The 25,225-nt window shown below is 42.0% G+C and overlaps 1 protein-coding gene across 17 annotated transcripts in view; it reads left to right on the top strand.

The window, feature by feature from the left end:
- LOC137435466 (transcriptional repressor CTCF) overlaps positions 1-25,225 on the top strand; it is a 167,318-nt gene that overhangs the window by 95,720 nt on the left and 46,373 nt on the right. For 11 of the 17 annotated variants that reach the window (XM_078784292.1, XM_078784291.1, XM_078784285.1 and 8 more), the window contains 3 exons: positions 4,444-4,672; positions 5,405-5,738; positions 10,963-11,098. In XM_078784292.1, coding sequence (XP_078640418.1) covers positions 4,444-4,672; positions 5,405-5,738; positions 10,963-11,098 — 699 coding nt within the window. The remainder of the gene's footprint in view (positions 1-4,443; positions 4,673-5,404; positions 5,739-10,962; positions 11,099-25,225) is intronic. The other 6 variants (XM_078784293.1, XM_078784294.1, XM_078784296.1 and 3 more) reach the window with 1 other exon arrangement.

Genomic DNA, 25,225 nt, shown 5'->3' with positions numbered 1-25,225 from the left:
CATTGCATACAAAGGGTTTTGCATTAGGTTTTTGGCCTAATGTAATGTAGTAAAAAAGAAAGAAAAAGTTTTTGATTTTTAATTGCAAGGCAAAGGGATGTTTGGAGAAAAGTATTATGGTTAATGGTTAACCTCTTATGGTTAAACTGCCAAAATCAAGACTCTCTGCTCACCTTCACTCCTTCATTCCTCTTTTCTCCCGCCTCTGGAACAAACTCCCTCACTCTCTTCAATCCCACTCCTCCCTCCAGGTCTTTAAAACGGCTGTTCACCAGCATCTCTTATCTTCCCCAATCCAAAACCTTGATCTTTTCTACCCCCGCTAATTTCACCCCAAATCCACTTTTTTGAGGTGACTTTTGTCTTCTTTCCTGGAAGTCCTTGGTGTCCTTGCGTTTTACACCTATCCTGCCTCCCCCCAGGCCCTCTCCCTTCCACACATCTCCCGATGTCCCTACTCTCAAATGTTGTGTTTGTGTGCTTCCTCCCCTTCTCTCCCCATCTTGTCGACCGCTCCCCTTTTTATATACTTTGTTTGCTTGTTTGTTTGATAAATGTTAGCTCTTTCACGAGCCTTGACTCTGTATACAAAAAAAAAAAAAAAGGAAAAAAAAAGTAAAAACTAAAGAGTTCATAGAACACCTTACCACACTCAGTCTTGAGAAAAAGGCCATGAGAAAAAAGAAGAAAATGGAAAAAGGACCGGCTTTTTTGGATCTTGGACACGGTACTTTATTGGAAACAGCTTATTCAATGAAAAAGAAGAAGAATCTCAGTTACCCCGCCTTGAGAATGTGAGTGGCAAATTTGATTGGTCGAAACGGTGTAAAATTTTGCCAAAGTACTGATAAAGTGAAGGTTTTTGGAAGTGCAAACAAGGTGATTTGTGTTTTAGTGTTCAAATATATAATTCAATTGAAATAAAATAAAAGTTTTAAAGGTTATAGAAAAACAAACAAACATTGAATCAGAAGCTTACTGCCATTGATGCACTGTCTTTTACACTACATTATTTAACACGTTAAATTAGTTATTCATTCCTTTTGTTTGAGGCCTTCATGACGTCTATATATAAAACAGACCTTCCTGCTTTAATCTGTAGAAAAAAGGTTGTAGAAAAACAAACAAACATTGAACCACCGCTGATGCATCCTCTTTTACACCACCTTACTTAACATGTTAAATTCGTTCTTTGTGTCTGGTTGTTGTTTTTTTTGGTCCGTTATGATGCCCCTAAAAACAGTAAGTTTCCTGTTTGGAATGATTTTACAATTTTGTTTTGACTGCCAGAGAAGCAGACAGACTGAAGTGTTCCTCACTGTGCGCATGCTCAATCAGGACGAGACGCGGTACAATCTGCTAAATTCAGAGCCAAATATTGCTAAACTGCATGATCATGCTCCGGTTCAAGTTCTAATTTTTGTTCTCGTGTTAAAAATATACAGGGTGTTTCAAAAAGATGGACCCGATTTGAAATCGATATATCTCTGCAACCACGAACCGCCCATAAATGAACCTCTTACCACTTGAAAGGGCAGGGCATAGAGTTTCAAATGACCACCACTAGATGGCTCTCCCAGCGCACCAACAGCCTCTAGCTTCAGTCGTTCGCAAGATGGCGACCCCGCAACACAAGGCGTTTTGCGTTCTGCATTTCAGCAAGACTGAATCCGTAATTGCGGTGCAGTGTGTGTTTCAACGGCGTTTTGGCATTGATCCGCCAATGCCAAAGAGCATTCGTGGTTGGTACCGACAATTTGAGGAAACAGGCTGTTTATGTAAGGGGAAGAGCCCAGGGCGACCACACACTTCAGAGGAAAACGTGAGAAGAATTCAAGAGAGTTTTCTGCGTAGCCCGCGCAAGTCCACTCGTCGTGCCAGCCGAGAACTTGCGATCCCTCATACGACTGTCTGGCATGTGTTAAGGCGACGTTTAATCCTGAGGCCATACCGGTTGCAACTGGTACAGGCTCTTCATACAGGTGACAAAGGAAAGCGTGTAGAATTTAGTGATGCGATGTTACAGAACATGGAAGACGACAGCTTCTTACCGCGTTTGATTTTTAGTGATGAAGCAACGTTTCATCTAAGCGGTAAAGTTAACCGTCACAATGTGTGCATATGGGGACTAGAGAATCCACACGAAACTGTAGAGCATGAGTGTGATTCCCCGAAAGTGAACGTGTTTTGTTTTGTTTCTCAAATAAAGGTTTATGGCCCTTTCTTTTTCGAGGGGAGAACAGTTACGGGGCAAACCGATCTCGAAATGCTACAGAACTGGCTCTTTCCACAACTTAATGAAGATTCCGATGACTTCATTTTTCAGCAAGACGGAGCACCGCCACATTGGCACCTGCAGGTTTGACGTTTTCTAAATGACACACTGCCTCAACGTTGGATAGGTCGCACGGGACCCCAAGACTTGGCGCTACACTCTTGTCCCCCAAGATCCCCAGACATTACACCCTGCGACTTTTTCTTGTGGGGATACGTCAAATACCGTGTTTTTGTGCCACCAATAGCGACTAATCTGGATGACCTCAAAAACAGAATCACGGCAGCAGTGACTTCAGTGAAAGAAGACACTCTGAGAGACGTTTGGGACTAATTCAACTATCGTCTCGATGTTGTCCTTGCAGCAGGTGGAGGGCACATAGAGCATTTATAAAATGGTTAGTAAAACTTGATAACTCATTAAACCATTTGTAACTTTTTGTGTAATTGTAACATGTTGCCATCGTGAAATATACTGCTTTGAAATTGGGTCCATCTTTTTGAAACACCCTGTATATATAAAAAAATAACCACCTTTAGAGGCCATTTTTCCCCACAAAGCGGGGGTTGGCCTTTTTCGGGAACCGTGGTTGTTGTTGTTTTTTGGTCCCCTTTTTGAAGCAATGTTTTACGGCCGGATGCCCTTCCTGACGCCAACCCTTTTTGCCGCCTTTAACGACAAACAGGGAATTACCAGTGAACTGGTACTCAATTAGCCGACCTCGGAAGGATGACAGGCTGAGTCAACCCCCCTGGCGTTAATTCAGCGATCGACCGGGATTCGAACCCAGGATCCTAGGATCCTAAGCCGGCACCCTAGCCGCTACCCCAACAAGCTGTATACAAGCTGCCCAACAAGTGTGCAACAACCCTGTATAATTAAATCGAAATGAAGTCATTCTTCAATTATTGACTGATAGACAGACAGAGTGAACCAATTGCTTAGTGCCGCTTTGCACTACGCATGCGAGGTAACAACCACACGCTGCCGTAATGGTTAGAGCATCCGCTCCGAGTCTTGGAGGTTGGCGGTTTGAACCCCAGTCAGGTCATACCAAAGGCTTTAAAATGGTACGTGCTGCTTCCTTACTCGACGCTCAGGATTTAAAAGGGTACAGCATAGGCAAACAGCCATAGGTTGGCAACCATTACGCATGTTTAATGGGCCTTTTGGCCTCCTCTTGCATTGCAGTTCTTTTGTAAGGGAACTTATATAACTTTGTGCTAAATTAGTCACTGAATTATTATATCAGAACACTCTAGTAATTATCACTAGTTTGAACTGATTTTTTTGTTTTGTTTTTCTCTACTTGGAAAATTACTGTTTTATGATAGCGACAATAATTTTGTTTGGGGGTACTGGGAGAAGGTGAAATTCAATAAGGATTCCAGGGACAAATAAATTGGATTTTATCAAACCTCAAATGGTACAATGACTGCATGTTTTGTCTTTTATTAAGTGACCTCCATTACAATTAAATCGAGCTACCTTTGGTTTTTCTACACTAGTCCAAGGATAATTTGTAATTTTGTGGCCTTTTTACAGTTGCAACCTGTTTTTTTTTTGTTTTTTTTTGAGAAAATGACTCCAATTTTGTTTTTTGCTGTCCACACCAGCTACTTTCAATTTTGTTGTGGTTTCCATCAAGTGGATTCAGCATTCATGAATTTCACTTACCAAAAAAACAAAGATTTGCCAAGAAAAGTAAGTGGAATACTTTGAAGGTGGAATTCAGCAGTAGGGAGTCATGAAAATTGTGTAAATGCATTAACCTTTGACTTTGTGAGAATGTTTAGGTCTGTAAAGCACAGTTAAGGTAATGCAAGATCTGCAACATCACACTTCACTTTCAATCAAATTTTTTTTTAACTTTTGCTTTGGAAAAGCATGCAGGCCTAATTCCATCACATATTTTGTATGGGTCAGACTGGTGTGGTAATGTGGGATTGGGGGGGTGGGTAGAGGGTAGGAGTGGCAGCAGTGGGAAAGGGGGCTGTCAAAAATTCCTTCATGTTTGTGTCCATGATAATATGATGTCGTATTTTGTGACATTCTTGCTTTAGCATGCATGCTGGTGGATACGAGACATGTCTTATTGAGGATTATGTTTCCTAACTGCTTTCTGATTTTGCTAATGCCATACCTGTTTTTATTAAATAAAACCACAGCTGTAACCACAGCCTCAGTAGTATCGGGATCAACCACTGAAGGACTGGTGGTGCACGTTGGCTCTGGAGGCCTTGTCGCTGAGGTTGTAGGCGTCGCAGAGGATGGAACTGTAACAGTCGAAACGGAGGACAATGGAGGCAATGACATTGTGGCTGAAGGTCTCGTCACCGAAATCGTTCCTATCACCCATGCTGGTACCTGTGAGCAGGGGCAAGGACCCATCATCAGGTGCCCCTATGTAAACATACATATGTGAACCAGCATGCTAAATGTGTACATTTTTTGATAGAATAGTAGTATAATGGTTAGAGTGTCCGCTCTGAGTCTGTGAGGTTGGTGGTTCAAACCCCGGCCCAGTCATACCAAAGACTTTAAAAATGGTAAGTGCTGCTTTCTTGCCTGACATTCAGCTTATAAAAGGATAAGAGCATGGACAATCCCCATAGGATGGCATCGATGGGGAGGAGGAAAGTCATCCTTAGGAAATGCCCCGGTGAATGAAAAATGCTGTGAGAAAAGCTGCGCCATTGTTCTGATGTCGCTGGTACCCAGAGTACCCCCGGAAGTGACAGCACATCCGCCAAGCTCAGTGGCTGTTTGTCTTGTCCATCAGTCTAGTGTTGTCACGTATGTTTGTTTTTGTGTTTGTGTGTGTGTGTGTGTTTTGTGTGAGTGGCAGCTCCATTACGAGCCTTAGATCCCGTATAGAAAAGATGATGTTTTAACTGAAATTTTATCGAGTTATGTTTTTCATTCTCGATCATTATGTTCTTCCCTTTATTAGTGTTCATATTAGACGACTTTGACTCATTCCATGATATTATCTCAAAAATTAAGTATGATTGTCTGCATACATATTCCAATTTGTTGTCACATGTGTTTTAAAGTGCATTTGGAGTTTGAGAAATTGTATGGATCTCTCTTGCATTGTTCCTCATCATATCCCTATTGTGTTTGCAGCCACACACTTCCACTGCCCATGGGGGTTCAGGTGGTAAAGGTGGGACCAAATGGCGAGGTTAGCATGGAAGATGATGCCGAATTGGAAAACATGGTCGATGGAACGTCAATGGAAAGTCAGGAAGATTCAAAAGTCCAGCTAGCTGGAAGCCTGGAATTTACTTTGCACGATGGGATAAACATGGCAGTTGAGATCAAGCCTTCTGTGGATGAGGAAGAATTGACTAAGGAGGAGAGCGAGGAGAAGGAAAAGCAAAGCGATCCTGATTATCAACTTCCCACCAAGAAACCTGTCCGCAAGGGCAAGAAGAACAAGCTGCGGTACAAGGTTGAAGTAATTCTCATTTTACTAAACATCATATGAATGAATGTTATTGCGGATTATCCATCTACCATACCTCCCTCCCCAAGATAACCATATATAGAAAGCAGAGGGGCATTATTGTATTTGTTGGATCATGGAGGCAGATGTCAATTCATTTATAACTGAAATTCGGACGACCAAAGTTGTTCATGCATTTGAACCGAGGGTGTAGGAATACTTAAAACTTAATTTTAATTACCTAGAAATGAAAAGCTGAAATGTCTCGAGTCAATAAGTATTCAACCACTTGCTATGATACTCCAAATTGAGCTCAGGTGCATCCACTTTCCTATGATCAACCTTGAGATGTCTCTACAATTTGAGTGGAGTCCACCTGTTGGCAATTCAATTGATTGGACATTATTTAGAAAGAAACACCTTTCTATATAAGGTCCCACAGTTTACAGTGCACATCAGAGCAGAAACTCTATCATGAAGTCCAAGGAACTGTCTGTCCGTAGAACTCCAAGATAGAATTGTGAGGAGGCATAGATCTGGGGAAAGGTATAAAATAATTTCTCGAGTGTTGAAGGTTCCCAAGAGCACAGTGAGCTCCATTATTAGGAAATGGAAAGAACATAGAACTACGCACACTCTTTTTTTTAGAGCTGGCCGTCCGACCAAACTGAGCAACCGGCCAAAAAGGACCTTGGTCAGGGAGGCGACCAAGAACCAAATGACAACTCTGACAACTACAGAGTTACTTGGCTGAGAAAGGAGAACCTGTCGAAAGGACAACAGTCTCTTCAGCACTTCACAAATTTACGCTTTATGGGAGAGTGGCCAGACAGAAGCCACTCTTGAGAAAAGGCACATGACAGCATGCATGGAGTTTGCAAAAAGGCATTTGAAAGACTGAGAGCATAAGGCCAAATATTCTGTGGTCTGATGAGACGAAAATTGGAGTCTTTGGCCTGAATGCAAAGTGCTACGTCTGGTGGAAACTGAGCACAGTTCATCACCCATATAACACCATCCCTACTGTGAAGCATGATTGTGGCAGCATCATACTATGGGGATGCTTTTTAGCAGTAGGGACTGAGAGACTTGTTAGGAAAGGGGGAACAATGAAGGGAGCCAAATACAGGCAATTTTTTTGAGGAGAACTTGCTTCAGAATGCAAAAGACCTTGGACTGCAGCAAAGATTTATGTTCTCACAGGACAATGACCCCATACATACACCCAAAGCAACACTGGAATGGCTTCAGAACAAGAATGTGAAAATCCTTTGAGTGGCTTAGTCAAAGCCCAGACCTAGAATCCTAGTGAGAATCTATGGAAAGACTTGAACATTGCTGTTCACCGACGTTCCTCATCCAACTTGACAGAGCTTGAGCAAATCTGCAAGGAAGAATTGGAAAATCTCCCCAAATCCAGATATACAAAGCTGATACAGACAGACACAAGAAGACTTGAAGCTGTAATTGCTGTCAAACGAGCTTCTACGAAGTATTGACTCATGGGGCTGAATACTTATGTAAATTTGATATTTGTGGATTTCATTTTCAATGAATTTGAAATATTTCTTCAAACATGTTTTCACTTTGTCATTATTTGTTAATTTATTTGTTTTTGTTAATTTGTGAACATTATTTGTTTGTCACTATTTTGTGTAGATCGGCGACAAAAAAATTAAATTTAATCCATTTTAAATTCAGGCTGTAACATAACAATTTTAGCTCTTTCACGAGCCTCGATTCAGTATACAAAAAAAAAAAAAAAAAAAAAAAAAATGTGAAAAAGTCAAGGGGTGTGAATACTCTCTGAAGGCACTGTATACATTTATTTCCATTGTTACTGTCACAGTGTCTGCCCTATTATTCAGCATGAGTTTTCTTATACTGTACTTTAATGCCTATGTTATCTTACTAGAATTCACCAAATGTCCGTCTGTTCGTTAAACGTTAATCGTGTCAATCGTTTTGTTGAAGTATCAATTGATGATTGGAATTGAGTGAATACAATTATGATTTTGAATTGGTAATTGTGTTCACCCAACCGTACGGAACTTCACATCAGGATTTAAATATTTGTTTATGTCACGAATGTTGTTAAAAGTTTATTTTTCATATTAATCTTATTTAATTTGTGATTGGAGTTATGCTGCTTGGAATTAAAAATGAGATATCGAGTTCAAGTGAATGACGGAATGCCGTGACGGTTTCTACTTTCTAAACGTGAATTTGTGGATTGCCATATGCAGATTCGCCATTGACTGGGAATGGAACACACGTACCTGTTTGTTTGCGAACGGGTACGTTTTTCATGGAAGTCCTTCACAAACTTGCTGCCCATGTCTGACATGTGACTGAAGGTGCTACAGTAATGTGGAATTTATTGGTTTCATGCTTTGGCATTCGCCGTTTCTGCATTGTCTGTTTGCTTCTGGCCTCCCACCCGTGCGAAGCACGGGTACCTCACTAGTGCATATAATTATCATTTAGCTATACCTTTTCTTAACAAGCACATCTACTCATTGGTTTACATGTTTCACAATTCATGCTGATTTACCTACTATACAAAATACAAATGCACTCTACTGTTGAAATATCACATGCTGAAACACATCTGGACTCCCGCATCTTTCACCAGAATTATATGTAGGTAGGCCGAATGGTGCTCCATGAAGGCTCCGCTGCTTTGTTTTATCAATTGTAGTTTTGGGCATTTCTTGATGTGTACCTTTGATTGTTTTCTGAACAGCAATTCATTTCACCCTGTGTGTTGTACCTGTACCAGTAAGGGTCTCTTCAATGTGATCTATACACAAAGAATTAAGTTAAGCACCCCCCCCGTTTTTTTACAACCTCGCACATTACAAGTTTGTTGTCGTCAAAACAGTGTAATATACCCATGATATTGCTATATTTTCTGGAGAAGTGATATTATGGTCACATAAAAACATAACAATCATGCCGTTTTCAATATTTTATTCTGAATAATTTAAGGTGAAATTTTTTGGGAATTTTAGGCATATTTTCACCTCAATTTAAGTATGGAGCTATAGGTCCATCACGGACAGTGTGGATGACGTTTATGTTTTCTAACGTACAGTCATTGTTCTGAGAAGACCTCCAGCGATCTTTGCGTCAATAACGTGTGTAGGACCCACGTGATCGGATCACTGACTCAACCAATCACTTTTTTTCACTTTGATCACTCAATTTCATCAATGGATAATTGCTAATGTCATACCAATCATTATTTGATCTCACATACCTTAGAATATATGCCAATGTATACATATACACAAAGAATATATATTAGGGGGTGCTTACCTTAATTCGTTGTGTAGGGGTGCTTAACTTAATTCTTTGTGTATATATTGTCAAAGACAAGTCCAGTGGGAATGCTACAATGGATCTGCTCAGGAATAGCTTAACAGAGGAAGGAATTCATACAGCATCAATGTTCAGTTTGGATAGTTGCATTGGCCATGAGAAGTCTTCCTCTAAGCTTTTAATGTCTGTTCTGAACTGTATGTATGAGTATTTCGCCTGTTTCAAAGTTTTATTAGCATCTGAAGCACTCTGTCTCAAAGTTTTTATTTCTTCCTCCAACTGCTGAATTTTTTTTATCGAGATTTGTGTCAGTGCTGATGCACTGTTGGGAAGCAGCAAGAGTTTTCCTTTTTCATTTGGAAATATCTGAATGAATGATCTAAATTCTCCTTCTAACATACGGCGCACATGTTTCTTTATTGAATCAAGCGCATTTGTCGCACCAAGTTCTTTCATTTCTTGAATAAGCTTTGTTAACTCAACAACAGTTGCAACTATTGACTTGTCAATGACTTCTTATCTTATATATAATCATTTTGGTAAGCCTCATTGTCTCTGTCTGCATACTGTGTTGCTTCATTGCTTTCTGTATCATAATCACGATCTTGTACAGTCTTTTCAGGTCTGCCTTATTAAGTTCTTATAACATGTGTCATGATAGTGGACTTCAACAGCAACTAATTATTGGCTGCATATAGCCAGGATAGTAGTACTGTCTTGTTTTTCAGTTGCTATCCTTCGAAGAGTTTTGTCTGAACATAGCTCTTGGCTCCTAATTAATGTTTCTCTGGTTGTTCTGTCCTTATATCGATTCACTTTGTTACCAAAAAAACCACTTTTTTCCTCTAATGTCAATGAAGTAGATGGCATCTGCCGAAGTGAATGTCTAGATGAAGTATCTGACTTATCAGTTTTTTATTTTGTTCTTTGACTGTAAGGACTTCTTGTGTGTAAATGAACTCCTACACAAAGTGTTCATTCCTTTATTCATTGCGTATCGGCGAATATGCATTTACCGGGAGTGCGTATAGCGAGGAGTGCAGAAAATAATTTTTATACAGTTGCCACGTCTCGGCCAACCGTGACTATCTCGTTCCAAACACTTTTTGAACACGCGAAAACTTTAAATATGACCTAAGTGCTATGAGTAGGATGTTCATGAGCATTTTTGTAAACTAGAAAGCAGAAATTCTTCTTCTTCCTCTTCTTCTTCTTTAGCACTGTAATTTGTTTCACACGTTTATCAACTGTACAACTAATGTCATGTCAGACCAATTGGTTAAGCAATTATGTCTTCAGCAGGAATTGGATATGGAGCTTTTATTTGTTTTATCACAAGGAAGTAGAACTCCATTTCATGGAGCAGTGGTGTTTGCTTTATCTATTTTTGCTTGTTGGTGATCTTGGTTTTCAAAATCCAAATCCCTGAAGATTAAGTGCACAGCAGATTATAAAATGTCTATTCGTATCCATGGATAGTCCATGGATAGAACCCTGGTGTTGGGCTAGTGGCTAGGGTGCCGGCTTAGGATCCTAGGATCCTGGGTTTGAATCCCGGTCGATCGCTGAATTAACGCCAGGGGGGTTGACTCAGCCTGTCATCCTTCCGAGGTCGGCTAATTGAGTACCAGTTCACTGGTAATTCCCTGTTTGTCGTTAAAGGCGGCAAAAAGGGTTGGCGTCAGGAAGGGCACCCGGCCGTAAAACATTGCTTCAAAAATGGGACCGAAAAACAACAACAACCACGGTTCCCGAAAAAGGCCAACCCCCGCTTGCGGGGAAAAATGGCCTCTAAAGGTGGTTTTTTAATTTTTTTTTATTCGTATCCATGCCATCGATAGTTAAATATTCATGAGCGATGTGCACATTTAATATTTTTCCCCTGTCCCTGTTTCTCCTTTTGTGGCAACAGGAAGCAAATGAGCAAGACATATCTGTGTACGATTTTGAGGACCAGGAGGGTGAACGTCTCGTGAGCAGTCAGGACGTTGGTGTGGAGAAGGCCATTACACCCAAACCACCAAAGCCAACTAAGATCAAAAAGAAAGGTGAAGCATGTGTTGAAAATGAATGCAGGTTAGGAGACCGCAATGCTTTTGACTCATTTGATATGTTTTCAAAATGATAAAGTACAAAAAACGTTTTACTGATTGCTTTTTCCGTACAGTTTTTACCTGTCTCCTCAGGCTCATGGAAGAGCTGGCACACCCACATACACAAATCACACACTTACAAACACACCAGACATCTAGTGCTGTATCCGAACTGAGTTCCCTTTCTCAAACTCTGCGAGTTGTGCTTCAAAGCCGAATCCGAGTCAAGCCGGGTTTGGTTGTCAACTCCGAGGCAGCGTGGGTACTTTCTGTCACATTAAATGAAGGAATTGCAGTATTTTCCAAGTGTGTGCGATATAAATGTGCGTTGGTACGTTTCTCTTCGTGAGTTTCAAAGGAAAATGTTACCGTAATCGATCACCGTAAATGTGCACTGTATAGCTCTGGAGGAAGTTTATATATATATATATGTATATATATATATATATATATATATATATATATATATATATATATATATATGTATATGTATGTATATATATATATATATATATATATATATATATATATATATATATATATATATATATATATATATATATATATATATATATATATATATATATATATATATTATTTTTTTCGAGACATTACTATGTATAATTTTGTGTCTTCCTACTGTGTCCTAAAGGGTTCCTGCTTTGGTAGAATAATCAATGTTTCCGTTCGAACTGCTGTGTGAAGAAACCATTCGTTCTTCTGCTTTAAACTCTGGAAAGAGGTTTAAAAAAAAAAAGGCAACTCTGATTAAATGAACAAATGTTTGTTCCAAGTAAGTCTATTCGTTAAATCCTCGCTATTCCCTGAGTTTGCCACAAATACTGATACTAGGGGCTAATGGGAAGAAGGCGTACCCCGAATGACAACATGCAGGTTCTTGAGAGACAGAGTGAGTGTGAGAGTGAGACAGAAACTGAGGTAAGAGATAAAACTGAATCTCCTGTTTAGAATCACAACAAATCTTATCTATCTGATCTTATTCATTCATACAAAACATGTAACGCAGCAGGAGGTTAACGGGATTTGATTAGGGATGTAACCTGAGCAGCAAGGTAATGAATTTTCCAAGCTGTGACACGAATATTTCAATTTACCATTTGCATTGTTCTATGCCAGCAGAAAAGCTTTGGAATGAAGCGTGTTGGAGAAACTCGGCTCCTTTTAATATACAGTCAGACCCCAACATTCACAGGGGAGACGTTCCTGGAAAACGCCATGAAAGTCTGAACAGGAAATGTGGGGGACATTGTTTCATTGGAAAAAGGGGGGATAGGTTCCTAGCGGTTCCTGAACCGCGGAAAATCCACAAATGTCGAAAATCCACGAATGTATGCCGCCATGCCATTGTTTCAATGGGGGAAAAGAGGATAGGTTATAGGTTCCCGGCAGTTCCTGATTCAGAGGGGAAATTTTTTAAAGTTTGAAATGTTTTCGACTGCGAATGCACATGATCACAGTTTCATATAAAAATACTTACAAATGAAAAAAAACGGCGACACCAGGTGCCGTTTCCAATTTATTGAAGGAATGTCCTTTCAGTTCATTAAAAGTGCTTAACCATACCATACCGCGAAAGCAAAAAAAAAAAACATCATTATGTGCTGTTCAAAATTTTTAGCCGCGTCGCAGACGCTGGTCATAGAGTGCCCTCTGCTGTTGTTGTTGTTCTTCTTGTTCTTCTTCTTCTTGTTCTTGCAGAGAAGACAAAACCTCAAAGCTCCACCCATTCTGGGAACCATAGCTCCACCCATTCTGGGAACCATAGCTCTACCCATTCTGGGAGAGGCTTCATATAAACAAATATCCACCATTTTATTAACTCGCATAGCTTTGAGGCCTGTTTTGTAGGCCCGTGGTGTCTTCCTCTCTCACACAGTTTTATTTCAAATCAAATTCGATATATCATTTCATTTTTCACAGTTGCTAACATAGTTTTAGACTCGGTTGAAAAAAAACGGGAAGAAAATCCGATGAAAGTTGCCCTTTATAGAACTAAATGAATTCTCAAAGGCCTGTAACTTCAAGTCCATTGAGATATCTTTTTTAAAAATCACAGCATGGTCAGTCATACACCGCCCGAAATAACAGACGGGAAAATGCCGAGATATATATATATTTTGTTTAAATCGCGGCATGCTCAGTCATACACCGCCCGAAATAACAGACGGGAAAATGCCGAGATATATATATTTTGTTTAAATCGTGGCATGCTCAGTCATACACCGCCTGAAATAACAGACGGGAAAATGCCGAGATATATATATATATATATTTTTTTTAAATCGCGGCATGGTCAGTCATACACCGCCTGAAATAACAGACGGGAAAATGCCGAGATATATTAAAAATTCGTCCATTTGATGACAATCGTCACGATGAAATATTTAATTTATACGTCGTCACAATAATGTGGAGAGAGGAGCATAGCTTCGTTCACGTGTCGCCAAACACGGGAAATTGCCGAGATATATATTTTTTTAAATCGCGGCATGGTCAGTCATACACCGCCTGAAATAACAGATGGGAAATTGCCGAGATATATTTTCACTTTGCACAAAAATAACATCAAGTAATCGAATCAATAGGAATGTCCTGTGCCTATAACATCGACGTTATAGGCACAGCTGCATCTAGGCATTGTGTAACATCGACGCGGCTTTTGTTTTAATTAAAACTTTTTGTACTTGTTATTTAACAAACACACGCAACTTTTCAAATGATACAACAGGCATTTTAAGGCCATTTTCCCTGCAAGAGCGGGGGTTAGCCAACTTTTCAAATTATGATGAAGAATTAAAATCCAGTGAACTCCTCGATGTCTGAAGACGCCCCAAAGTTGTGCACTGAGGGAAAGGCAAGACAGGCAGGAGAGGGAGCTGATGGTCTTGAGGTGGAGAGACCAGGGCGGAAGAAATGCATGATCGAGAGCTGCCTGGGAAATTGCTTTAGTTTTCTGTGTAGCTCTTTGTTGTGGAGCACGTCATCCAACCCCCTCTTATATTTGAGGTAATGCTCCATGACTGGGTCGGCGTCTTGCACCCAGCCATGGCAGTGTAATGCACTGCAGCACTAAAGAAAAGATTGTACAATAATACCACGCTTAGTGTGACACCGCAGAACGCTAATTTGTTATAGCGTTCATTGTATAGGCCAAAAAAAATGAATACAATCCATAAAGCGACGCAAAAGCTACACAGCACAACCGAGGAAATGCACCCTCTGCCCCATCAACAAACAACAACATGCATTTTAAAGGCCATTTTCCCTGCTAGAGCGGGGGTTAGCCTTGCGGTCCCCATGACAATCTTCTCCATTTTGCCCTATTTTCTGCATCTCTCCTTGTTAACCCCCTTGCCCGCATTTCTTCTTCCACCATCTTTAGCCAAGTCTTTCTCGGTCTTCCCCGTCTTCTACTTCCTTCTACATTCATTTCCATCACTCTTCTCAACCAGTCACTTTCATCCTTCCTCAACACATGACCAAACCATCTCAACCTGTTCCTCTTCACAGCATCAATCACAGGCTCTATTCCCATCATCTTTCGCAATTCATCATTTGTCTTCCTCTCTCTCAACGATACTCCGCACATCCGTCGAACCATTCGCATTTCCACCCTTTCCAACCTTCGTTGCTGCTCTACGTTCATTACCCATGTCTCGCTCCCATAAATCATAACACTTCTCACACATGCAGCATACACCTTTCCCTTCAGCTTCAACGACACTCCCCTCATCATCAGCACGCCACTCAATTCCCGAAACTTCTTCCATGCACATCTCACTCGAGCAACCGTTGCTGAGTCTGATCCACCTTCTCCATTCAGCATGTCTCCGAGGTAGCCCCATCATCCCTTGCAAATGCTCAACTAATGAGAGCAACGTGTGCTGAGCCAGTCAGTGACTTGTTTATAAGGAGCCGAGATTATTCGTTTCTTTTGTTTTTTTGAGCAGATTAGAACAATAATGTTTGGAAAAAGACCTGAAAGTGGGAGTATTGGAACTGTCGTGAAAGTGTCAAGAAGAGTATAAATTTGGATATGAAAATGTGTGTTACGGAGGGTTGAGGCGGGCGAGCGTCAGGTGGATGTGGATGGTTCATTACGCTTGGCTCCTTTCACTATTAGAACCATTCTCAAGAATGCAGACAAGAGAAAAGATACTGCCCAGTCCACCACTTCCATAACTGCAACAAAGTTGACTTGATCAAGGAGCAGTTTGTTGGAAAAGATGGAGAGTAGCTTAGGCATGTGGGTGGAAGACCAAAATCAGTGCCATATGCCCTTAAGACAGCTGATAATCATAGAGAAGGCAAGTGGTATCTTTACTCCCCTGCAGGAACAAGGAGGCGAGGGATTGTCGACAGAGACTTTTTCGGCCAGTCGAGGTTGGTTTGATAGGTTCAAGCGTCGCAGCAACCTTCACAGCATCCACATCTGGGGCGAATCTGCAAGTGCTGATCACCAGGCAGCCCGTGAATTTTCCGACAAGCTTAAAGCAATCATTGAGCAAGGCAACTAACCTCTTCAGCTTGTTACCCTCGCCTGAGGAGAGAGTATTGCATTTGAGTCCGTTTCTTTGTCTGTCTGTCTGTTTGTCCGCACAGAATAAATATGATTTTCTCTGCAACCGTTGGTCCGATTGACAGGAAATTTTCACCATAGGTGCAACTCCACCTGTATAATTTTTTTAAATGATAATTATGACGTCAGAGGTCACGTGGTTCGGCCACCATCTTGGAAAAATCGGAAAAGATTGCACCTCTATCTCCGAAAGCGCTGAATAGAAAAAATTGAGACATAGCTCATTGTAAAGAACTCTCCATGGGGAATAAAACATGTTCATGATGATGTCATAGGTGCCTCCATTATGACGTCATAATTCGACAAGTACAAAACTTCATCATATCAAGATGAAATTTATTGAGCGTCATGTAGGTATAAATTGGCGGAAAAAAAAAATGATGACGTCATCGGTCACGTGGTTCGGCCGCCATATTTGTTTCACCACAAAGCCTTAACAACCACTGAAAATACATCCTGGCGAAGGTTTGCAATCTCCGATTGCTCTTTCTTGTTTTCAATGTGGACGAGACTGGGCTGTTTTGGAAGCGCATGCCGTCTCGCACATTCTTTTCCAGTGAAGATTCGCATGCATCAGAATTCAAGGCCACCAAAGATTGCCTTAAGTTGCTGTTGGGTGGTAATGCGTTCGTAGATTTTAAGCCGAAACCGATGCTCGTGTACCATTCGGAAAATCCACAAGTGATGAATGGGTTTTAAAAGGAAAAGCTGCTGTCATCTGGAAGTCCACCAAGAAGGCCTCGGTGACGATGAAAAATTATCAACAGTGGTATGTTCCAAGTTTTTGCCCTGCTATGAAGCATTACTGCGAGGCAAACGATCTTGAATCTGAAGTGGTGTTGCTCGTAGACAATGCTCCAGGCCACCCAGACAACCATGAAAGCCTCTGGACTTCACTACCTGTCGAAGTATTTAATATTTCTTCCTCTCAACACAACTTCCCTTTTGTAACCGATGGACCAGGAGGTTATAGCGAATTTTAAGGCATATTACCTGTGACGGATCTTCAGGCACCTTGTCGAGGCAACAGATTGTCCTAATGAGCAGTCAATTGCTTGTTTTCTTGTGACGTCATCGGAGCACGTGCGCAGGGCACCCTGGGACACCTCGGCCATTTTGATACCCTCTCGAACAACGTCGTCAGCGGATTCACATTAAATAGTTTTTGTTCACGACCAGTCATGCCAATTTGCGGCGTATTTCGTTGTTCAAACAGGCCAGGCGTTAGGCCAGGAGTCAAGTTTTACAAAACGCCCAAACTTCTACTGAATCAGGGTGAGGAAACAAGAAATTTAAGTGAAGAGAGGCGGCGTTTGTGGAAGGCTGCCATCAATCGCAGTGACATCCAAACAGAATCACAGTGGGATCTCACACCTGTCTGCTCCGAGCATTTTGTTAACAGTAAGTAAGAACATGTTTCATTGTATAACCATACAATTACTATAATCATTAATGACATTGAATACAATACATACATTTGAACAAATGGAGGGCACTTAATCAATCAGGTCCATAACATTAACACAAGCAGCTTTAAAAAATACATGTTTGTTTAATATATTAATACCTTGGATCGAATCAAGTGGACGTCATTCAGTTCTTTGTGTAGGATTTGTCGCACCCATCCATCTTGGTACAACCTGTATGCCTCGAGGGATTTATACTTCTTCAACTCATCTTTGGTATAGGCCGATTTGCTGAACAACAGGTAGTTGATCACGTCGATGTGGGTCACCTGAGGCCACTTGCTCACATTCTTCTCAAATTGATCATTTGATAGACCATAAGGGTCACACCCAATGACAGAAATCTTCTCTTTGTAACGAACAAGAACGTCCGGGGGGAGCGTCTCTTGGTAGCCAAGGTTGGCACTCGCACTGCTAGCCATACTCAAGCCTGGATCTACCGTATCCTTACGTACACTCCAAGTCTGTTCTACAGGTAGTTGGTTGCAGGTTGACCCACTGCCCAGGTGTTCACCAGTTCACTGGTCCACGGCAAACTTAAACCGAATGTTCTGTGTTTGTTGGGCAACAATACGTAATATAAACTAGATGGCACCACACTCCACATGAACGTGACAAAACAAACAAAATTACTTTATAAAACAGACTTTTTGCGATCCGCATTCACCATAAACCAACGCAACAAATCAATATCAGCGCACACGGACAGATTAGCTTGGGTATCAAAATGGCCGCCGCGCAATGCGAGATGGGTAATTTGTGACCAGTGAAAACAAAGGATTACGGACCCCTGGAGGTCATTCATCATTATGAATGCCATTGGAAAATCGGTGCAGCCTGCGAGGAGGCCACCAACACCTGCATGAATGCTTTATGGTAGAAGATAGGGGCATGTTGCCTGAGGCATGCAACAACTTTGTGGGATTTGAGGTGGTGGAGCAATCCATCACCAGCGACTTCGTCCGGCTAAACAGCCTAGTTAAACTGGACGAAGTCGACGTCAATGATGTGGTTTAGCTACTGCAATCACATGGGAATAGCCCAACAAATGAGGAACTGCTGGAGCTGGAAGAACAGCGTGCTGAGGACACTGGCACAATATATATACACAAAGAATTAAGTTAAGCACCCCCCCCGTTTTTTTACAACCTCGCACATTACAAGTTTGTTGTCGTCAAAACAGTGTAATATACCCATGATATTGCTATATTTTCTGGAGAAGTGATATTATGGTCACATAAAAACATAACAATCATGCCGTTTTCAATATTTTATTCTGAATAATTTAAGGTGAAATTTTTTGGGAATTTTAGGCATATTTTCACCTCAATTTAAGTATGGAGCTTTAGGTCCATCACGGACAGTGTGGATGACGTTTATGTTTTCTAACGTACAGTCATTGTTCTGAGAAGACCTCTAGCGATCTTTGCGTCAATAACGTGTGTAGGACCCACGTGATCGGATCACTGACTCAACCAATCACTTTTTTTCACTTTGATCACTCAATTTCATCAATGGATAATTGCTAATGTCATACCAATCATTATTTGATCTCACATACCTTAGAATATATGCCAATGTATACATATACACAAAGAATATATATTAGGGGGTGCTTACCTTAATTCGTTGTGTAGGGGTGCTTAACTTAATTCTTTGTGTATAAATACCCACAGCCTGTCTCATCTTCCCAACAGTAGCTCTTCCCATCTCATCGTAAACATAACTCAAGTTCCCACAAAATTCACAGGTAAGTGTTCATACAGTATATGTACGACTTACTGATGTTATTACACGTAGGTATTAACAAATTATTATTTTTATGCCTCCGGCGACTATGTTTTGGGGTTGTCTGGATGTTCGTCCGTCTGTCCGTCCATCCATGATAGGTTTTCATTACTGCAATAACTTGATAACAGCTGAAGGGATCTAAGTCAAACTTGGTACAGGTATTTATCATGACGTAACTATGAACTGATTAGATATCGGTGTCATGAGGTCAAAGGTCAGAGGTCATGTTACCTAAAGATCCTTGTACCACGCTAACTTGTGAACCAGTGGTGGTATTTTGACCAAACTTGGTATTAGTATATACTAGCAGAAGTACCCGGCGTTGCCGGGCGGGGGAGGGGGCAGGAGGAGGGGGAGGGGTGGAAGGGGAGGGGACGGGGGGGGGAGGGGACGGAAGTGGGGGAGGGGGGAAGAGGAGGGGAAGGGAGGGGGGTGGTGGGGGAGGGGGAGGGGGGAAGAGGAGGGGAAGGGAGGGGGGCGGTGGGGGGAAGGGAGGGGGGCGGTGGGGAGGGGGCAGAGGGGGGAAGGGGAGTGGAGGAGGGTGAAGGGGAGGGGGGGAAGGAGGGGGAAGGGGAGGGCCCAATGGCCATGTCTATGCCAAAAATCAAGTACGTGAGCACGTCTGGCGGAGAGGATGGAACATCACGTGATCGCTCTGAGCGAATCAGCGAGCTGCTCTGGCACAGGCTGAGATTCAGTGTATAATGCTCCTCGCTGAAATGCGCTAAGTTAAATATGAATAACAAATATGGATCTCGTCATCGGAGGTCATTTTTAGGTAGGGCATGTCCTTCCCAGGCCCAATGGCCATGTCTATGCCAAAAATCAAGTATGTGAGCCTCTCCGTTTAGGAGTCTATAGGTAACACACACACACACACACACACACACACACACACACACACACACACAGTTTTATTTATATATAGATTATGATGAAAAGATGAACTGATTAGATTTTGGCGTCAGAGGTCATTTCAGGTAAATATGTGATACTTGAGAACAGCTAAAGTGATTTAAATCAAAGTTGGTACATGTATAATGAGGTAATAATGTGGGTGGAGCCATATCAGTCGATGTGACGTCGAAGAGTGCCGTTCTGGTTATTAGTCCCCTACTGGTGTACACCGGAGGGGACTATAGGTTTGCACGCCGTCGCTCCGTCTGTCAGTCCGTCAGTCTGTCAGTTTGTCACGCAAACAAAGAACAGTTTTCTGGACTTTTTTTCTAAACTCTTAATGCTAATGATTTCAAACTTTGTATACGGTTTCCTCATGATAAGTTACAGATCAAGTTCGAACTTCATGACGTTTCGATCATTTTTGACAAAGTTATGGCACTTTGAACTTTGGGAATTCTGATAATTCTGATGATCCTTAACTCAGTGCCATTTTATGTTTTAATTTTCTTGAAAAAAGATTTTCTCTGCAATAATAGGACCGATTGAGATCAAAATTTCACCGTAGGGGGGACTCGGTCTGTAGAATATTTTAATGGTAATTATGACGTCACAGGTCACATGGTTCAGCCGCCATATTGTTTTTCGTGAAAACATGAAAACCCCTTTTTCTCTGCAACGGCTGAACAGATCAGGCCAAACTTTGCAGGCACAATCGCAGACCCATGACGAACAAAAAAGTCAGCGAGCATGACGTCATGCATCACATGGTTTCAGAGTTATGACGTTTTTAAGCATGAACCTTTAAAACCGAGCTCCTCCCTCATTTTTGATCCAATCGAGGGGAAACTTCACAGATCTGTTCAGCATGTCAATCTACTAAAATGGCCTTTTGGAATTTGCGATAGGGCACATGGTTTGGCAGATATCGTTAATTAAAAGAAAATATATATTTTTTAAATGGATATCTCTTGAATCGCTAGTACTTCAGACCGTGAGTTGGTAATTATATAATTCACACAGTGCAATACGTGCAGGCCGCTCCACGGAGCGACCTTGCCGGCTTATCAACGAGGCGAGGCGTGACACACATGTGTCTCAGCATACCTCAGATCAAGTTTGAAAACCAGCATCAACCATGCATAAATTTGCATATTCGATCATTTTTGACAAAGTTATGGCACTTTGAACTTTGGGAGGGGACATGTATTGCAGCGCAATACTCAGAATGCTTGTTTATAAAGAAACGACGGTGCCTGGAACGTATCTCCTTATGCACTATTATATTGACCCCGCAGAACGGTTAGCACTCACACTTCTATGAACGCGTTAAACGAGGTATGCCTGTACATTTATTTATCATTGGGGCCGCCCCGTGGGAGGCCAGAGGATAGCTCTGCCGAGGATGAAGAAGAGGAAGAGCCTGAGAGATAGATGAGAGACAGGAGAACTCTCCGTGGACCGAGTGTAAAGAAGCTTGTGGAGGAGGAAGAGAGCTTAAGAGAACTAAAGCAGAGATCAGGACAAGCAAGGTGTTCATGGAGCAGTTTTGTGAGGAGACATTGATCGGAGCTTTGTCTCTGCGGAATTGATTCAAGCTGGGATCACCCACCCTGTGTCTTTTGGAAATGGGAAGTGTGTGTGTATTTATGTTTTTTTTGATATTTTGTGAAGTTCTGCTGGAGCTTTCTGATATGGAATGTGATACACCAAAATGATCGTTATGATCTCCTGAGTTGATTAGCCTCATTAACTACAAAGAATCCAGAAGTATTCCTATGTTTCTAAGCGTGCACGACATGTTAAGTTGTATAGAGTAGTTTAATAGGTCCTTCCATAGCATTCTAATTTCAAAATCACCTAGAACGGCACTCAGTAGAGAGCATACCTCCACCTGGTTGGCCATATCACTCAATGGTGAAGAATCACTTTTAAAAATTCTACTAGCTGAATCCGGATCTTCACCAAAATTGATCCAGTTCAGCTTCAGGACTACCGTCCAGTTGAGTTCGTCACATACTGAACCCTCCGTTGTCCGTCGTCTGTCAACTTTTTGACGTTAACAGTCCAGCGTCCACAAATATCAACCGATTCTGATCAAACTTGACATGCAGCATCCTTACCCCAAGGACCAGGTTGGTATTACATTTCAGCCCGATCCGTTGAAAAATGGCGGACTTATGCGACCATTTTGTTTTTGGTCATGAAAACGACGTCAACACTCTAACGTCCACAAATATTAACAGATTTTGATCAAACTTAGAATGTTTAACCCTTACCACACAAGGTAGGTTGCCATTGCATTCCAACCCGATCCGTCACAAAATGGCCGCCATATTGTTTACAGCTCCGAAACGACGTTAAGACTTTAACGTCCACAAATATTTATGGATTTTGATCAAACTTGGTGTGTGAGACTCTTACCACACAAGGTAGGTTGCTATCGCATGTCAACCCGATCTGTCACAAAATGGCCACCATAGGCTCGCATATTTTTTTCAGCTCTTAAGAAAAGCACAAGAATTTAGGATGCTGAAACTGAGAAAGAAGTGAACACAACATTTACGGAAGTGAAATGTATGTACAGAAATTGACAAAAATCTTTTCATTTAAGTCAAATCTAGTACAGACAACTGACCTACTTTAAAGTTGTCCAGTCAGTTCAGTTGAGTTCTGCTTCCCTGGAAGCTCTAGTTTATTTTTGCCCTCATTTTATTCATATCTCCCCTCATGCGTTCACTTTGGGCATTCATTTGTTCAATTAATTTGTTCACTTTGTGCATTCATTTTATCCTCCATTCGTTCATTTTGGTCATTCATTTTACCCTCCATTCGTTCACTATGGCCATTCATTTGTTCAATAATTTGTTCACTTTGTGCATTCATTTTACCCTCCATTCGTTCACTATGGCCATTCATTTGTTTGATTAATTTTTGAAACATAGCCTGGGGGGTTAACACCCTCCGGTTAACACCAGGGACCGCGGATGGACTAAACGGATCTACTGGAGGCGACGACCAAACACGGATTTTGCTTTTGCTATCAACCGCACGGGAGAAGAAGGGAAGCGGAAAATGAGGTAAAAGTGCGTAACTGTGGAAGGGGAACGAACTCAAACGAACACAAGATTTGAGTGGGAATGAGAAATAATAAAAGGGTTTATTGTAATAAAATGGTAGGGACAGGTGAACGCGATATTAAACTAGAGCTTCCAGGGAAGCAGAACTCAACTGAACTGACTGGACAACTTCACACACCAAGTTTGATCAAAATCCATAAATATTTGTGGACATTATAGTCTTAACGTCATTTCGGAGCTGAAAACAATATGGCGGCCATTTTGTGATGGATCGGGTTGGAATGCAATAGTAACCTACCTTGTGTGGTAAGGGTTAAACATTCTACGTTTCATCAAAATCTGTTAATATTTGTGGACGCTAGAGTGTTAACGTCATTTTCATGACCAAAAACAAAATGGTCGCCTCAGTCCGCCATTTTTCAACGGATCGGGCTGAAATGTATTACCAACCTGGTCCATGGGGTAAGGATGCTGCATGTCAAGTTTGATCAGAATCGGTTGATATTTGTGGACGCTGGAGTGTTAACGTCGAAAGGTTAACAGACGACGGACGCCGGAGGGTTCAGTATGTGATGAACTCAACTGGACGGTAGTCCAGTTGAGTTAATACAAGTCCTAAATTGGGACGTCCCCACAACTCACTTCAGAAACAGCACACAGGAATGGATTAATAAAAAGCAACGTCGTGTACTCGTAAATGTGGGGCGTGAGTGCAGCCTTATCTGTGGTACATCCGTCATCCAACACGGCCTCGTCTGGCTTCAAGCACCACGCCAATGCACCACGTGGCACCAAAGTACCGCCAGCGATCCCCACATGAGACCACTCTCCAACCCGAAGGGGGCCGATCTCCAAGCACGAGGCACACAGAGACAGGAACGGGGAGAGTGCAGGAGGAGAGAACAGCGTCTAGACGAGAAGAAGCCAAGAGAAAGGAATGCGACTGCATGCTCTGAGACCCCCGGGCCAACTCCAAGAGAGCGAATGTCGTGCAGCGCCCCCTTTTTATAACCTTCCTCCTCCCCATCAAACTTTCCAGACCCTTTCTTCAAATGAGTCACCTCCCTCCCAGCTGCATCTTCGTTCTCCTCCCCTTGGTTGGCTGCAGGTTCGCACTCACTGGCTTTCTTCCATTGGTCGAGTGCCTCCCGCTCCAACCAATCACAGCCCATACCACACGATGTTGCCAGGCGAGCTGGTGGTGCGGCCGGCGGCAGCCATCATCGGCGGTGTCTTGATCTGGCTTTCTGTCCGTCTTCCAAAGTTGTTGTGGAAAGGGAAAGGGATTATTTAATGTTGCACTGAGGGCCTATCTAAGTGTTTATGTTGGTGTGCATTGCCATAAGGGACAAAGGTTTGATTACCAGGTTTGACACACAAGGCTGTTATCTTTAATCCCTACAACTACCTCGCACATGAACATCCTGGTATGTTCACAGGTATACTCCTTAACCGACAAACCGGACTACACACAGAACTTATTACAGGGCAGATTCCTTATCGCGACAGACGAAGCATGTTACCTATTCAGATCTACCTGACTCTAGATATTGCTCTACCCTCCCGACATAACACCCCCCCCCCCCACCCCCCTGGAACCGTAGCTCCTGCTAGGTTCACTGCAGGTGCTATCATTCCAGTCTTAACACTTACTGTCTCAGGTCTCACACTTAATTAACCTTTGAAATAAAGCAGGAGGGCTGTGGAAGTGAGCCGGAGCTACTTCCCTATCCTCCTTAACAAGCTAATCCCCTTAACAATCATGCAAATATGTACAATGATCTCATTCGTTGTTCCTGCGGGGGGAGGAAACAAACAACACTCAAAATATAACGTAACCACAAACTTATCCTTAACAAAAAATTCAAAACTCAAATAAACATTTGTACATACCCCAGTCTACAGACCGCGTCCCCTGGTGGATGCCACAAGACGCAACCTTACCTGTGGGGCCATCCCAATGCACCCCTAAATTTCCACGGGCCCTGTCCAGATGTTGCAGGTGAGTGACATGGCTAGGTGGTTTTCGCCCACATTCATTCAACACAAACTCCTTATCCACGCATACTCATTCCATAAGTCATCACATCCAAAATCATTACAAAGCACATACTTCACCCCCCCTGCAGGACCATGGCATTGATGTCATTCGTGTGTGCATGTCTCAACTCGGCAGCGGGGAGGTATCGCACAACTAAGATGGTGGGGGCGCTTCAGGCTGTGGTGCCCACAGTCCCAAACACAAGTC

This window comes from Myxine glutinosa, chromosome 9, assembly GCF_964187855.1.
Source record: "Myxine glutinosa chromosome 9, kmMyxGlut1.1, whole genome shotgun sequence".
Taxonomy (NCBI): Eukaryota; Metazoa; Chordata; class Myxini; order Myxiniformes; family Myxinidae; genus Myxine; species Myxine glutinosa.
Note: the sequence above shows the minus strand (reverse complement) of the source record. Positions and strands in the feature narration are given on the sequence as shown.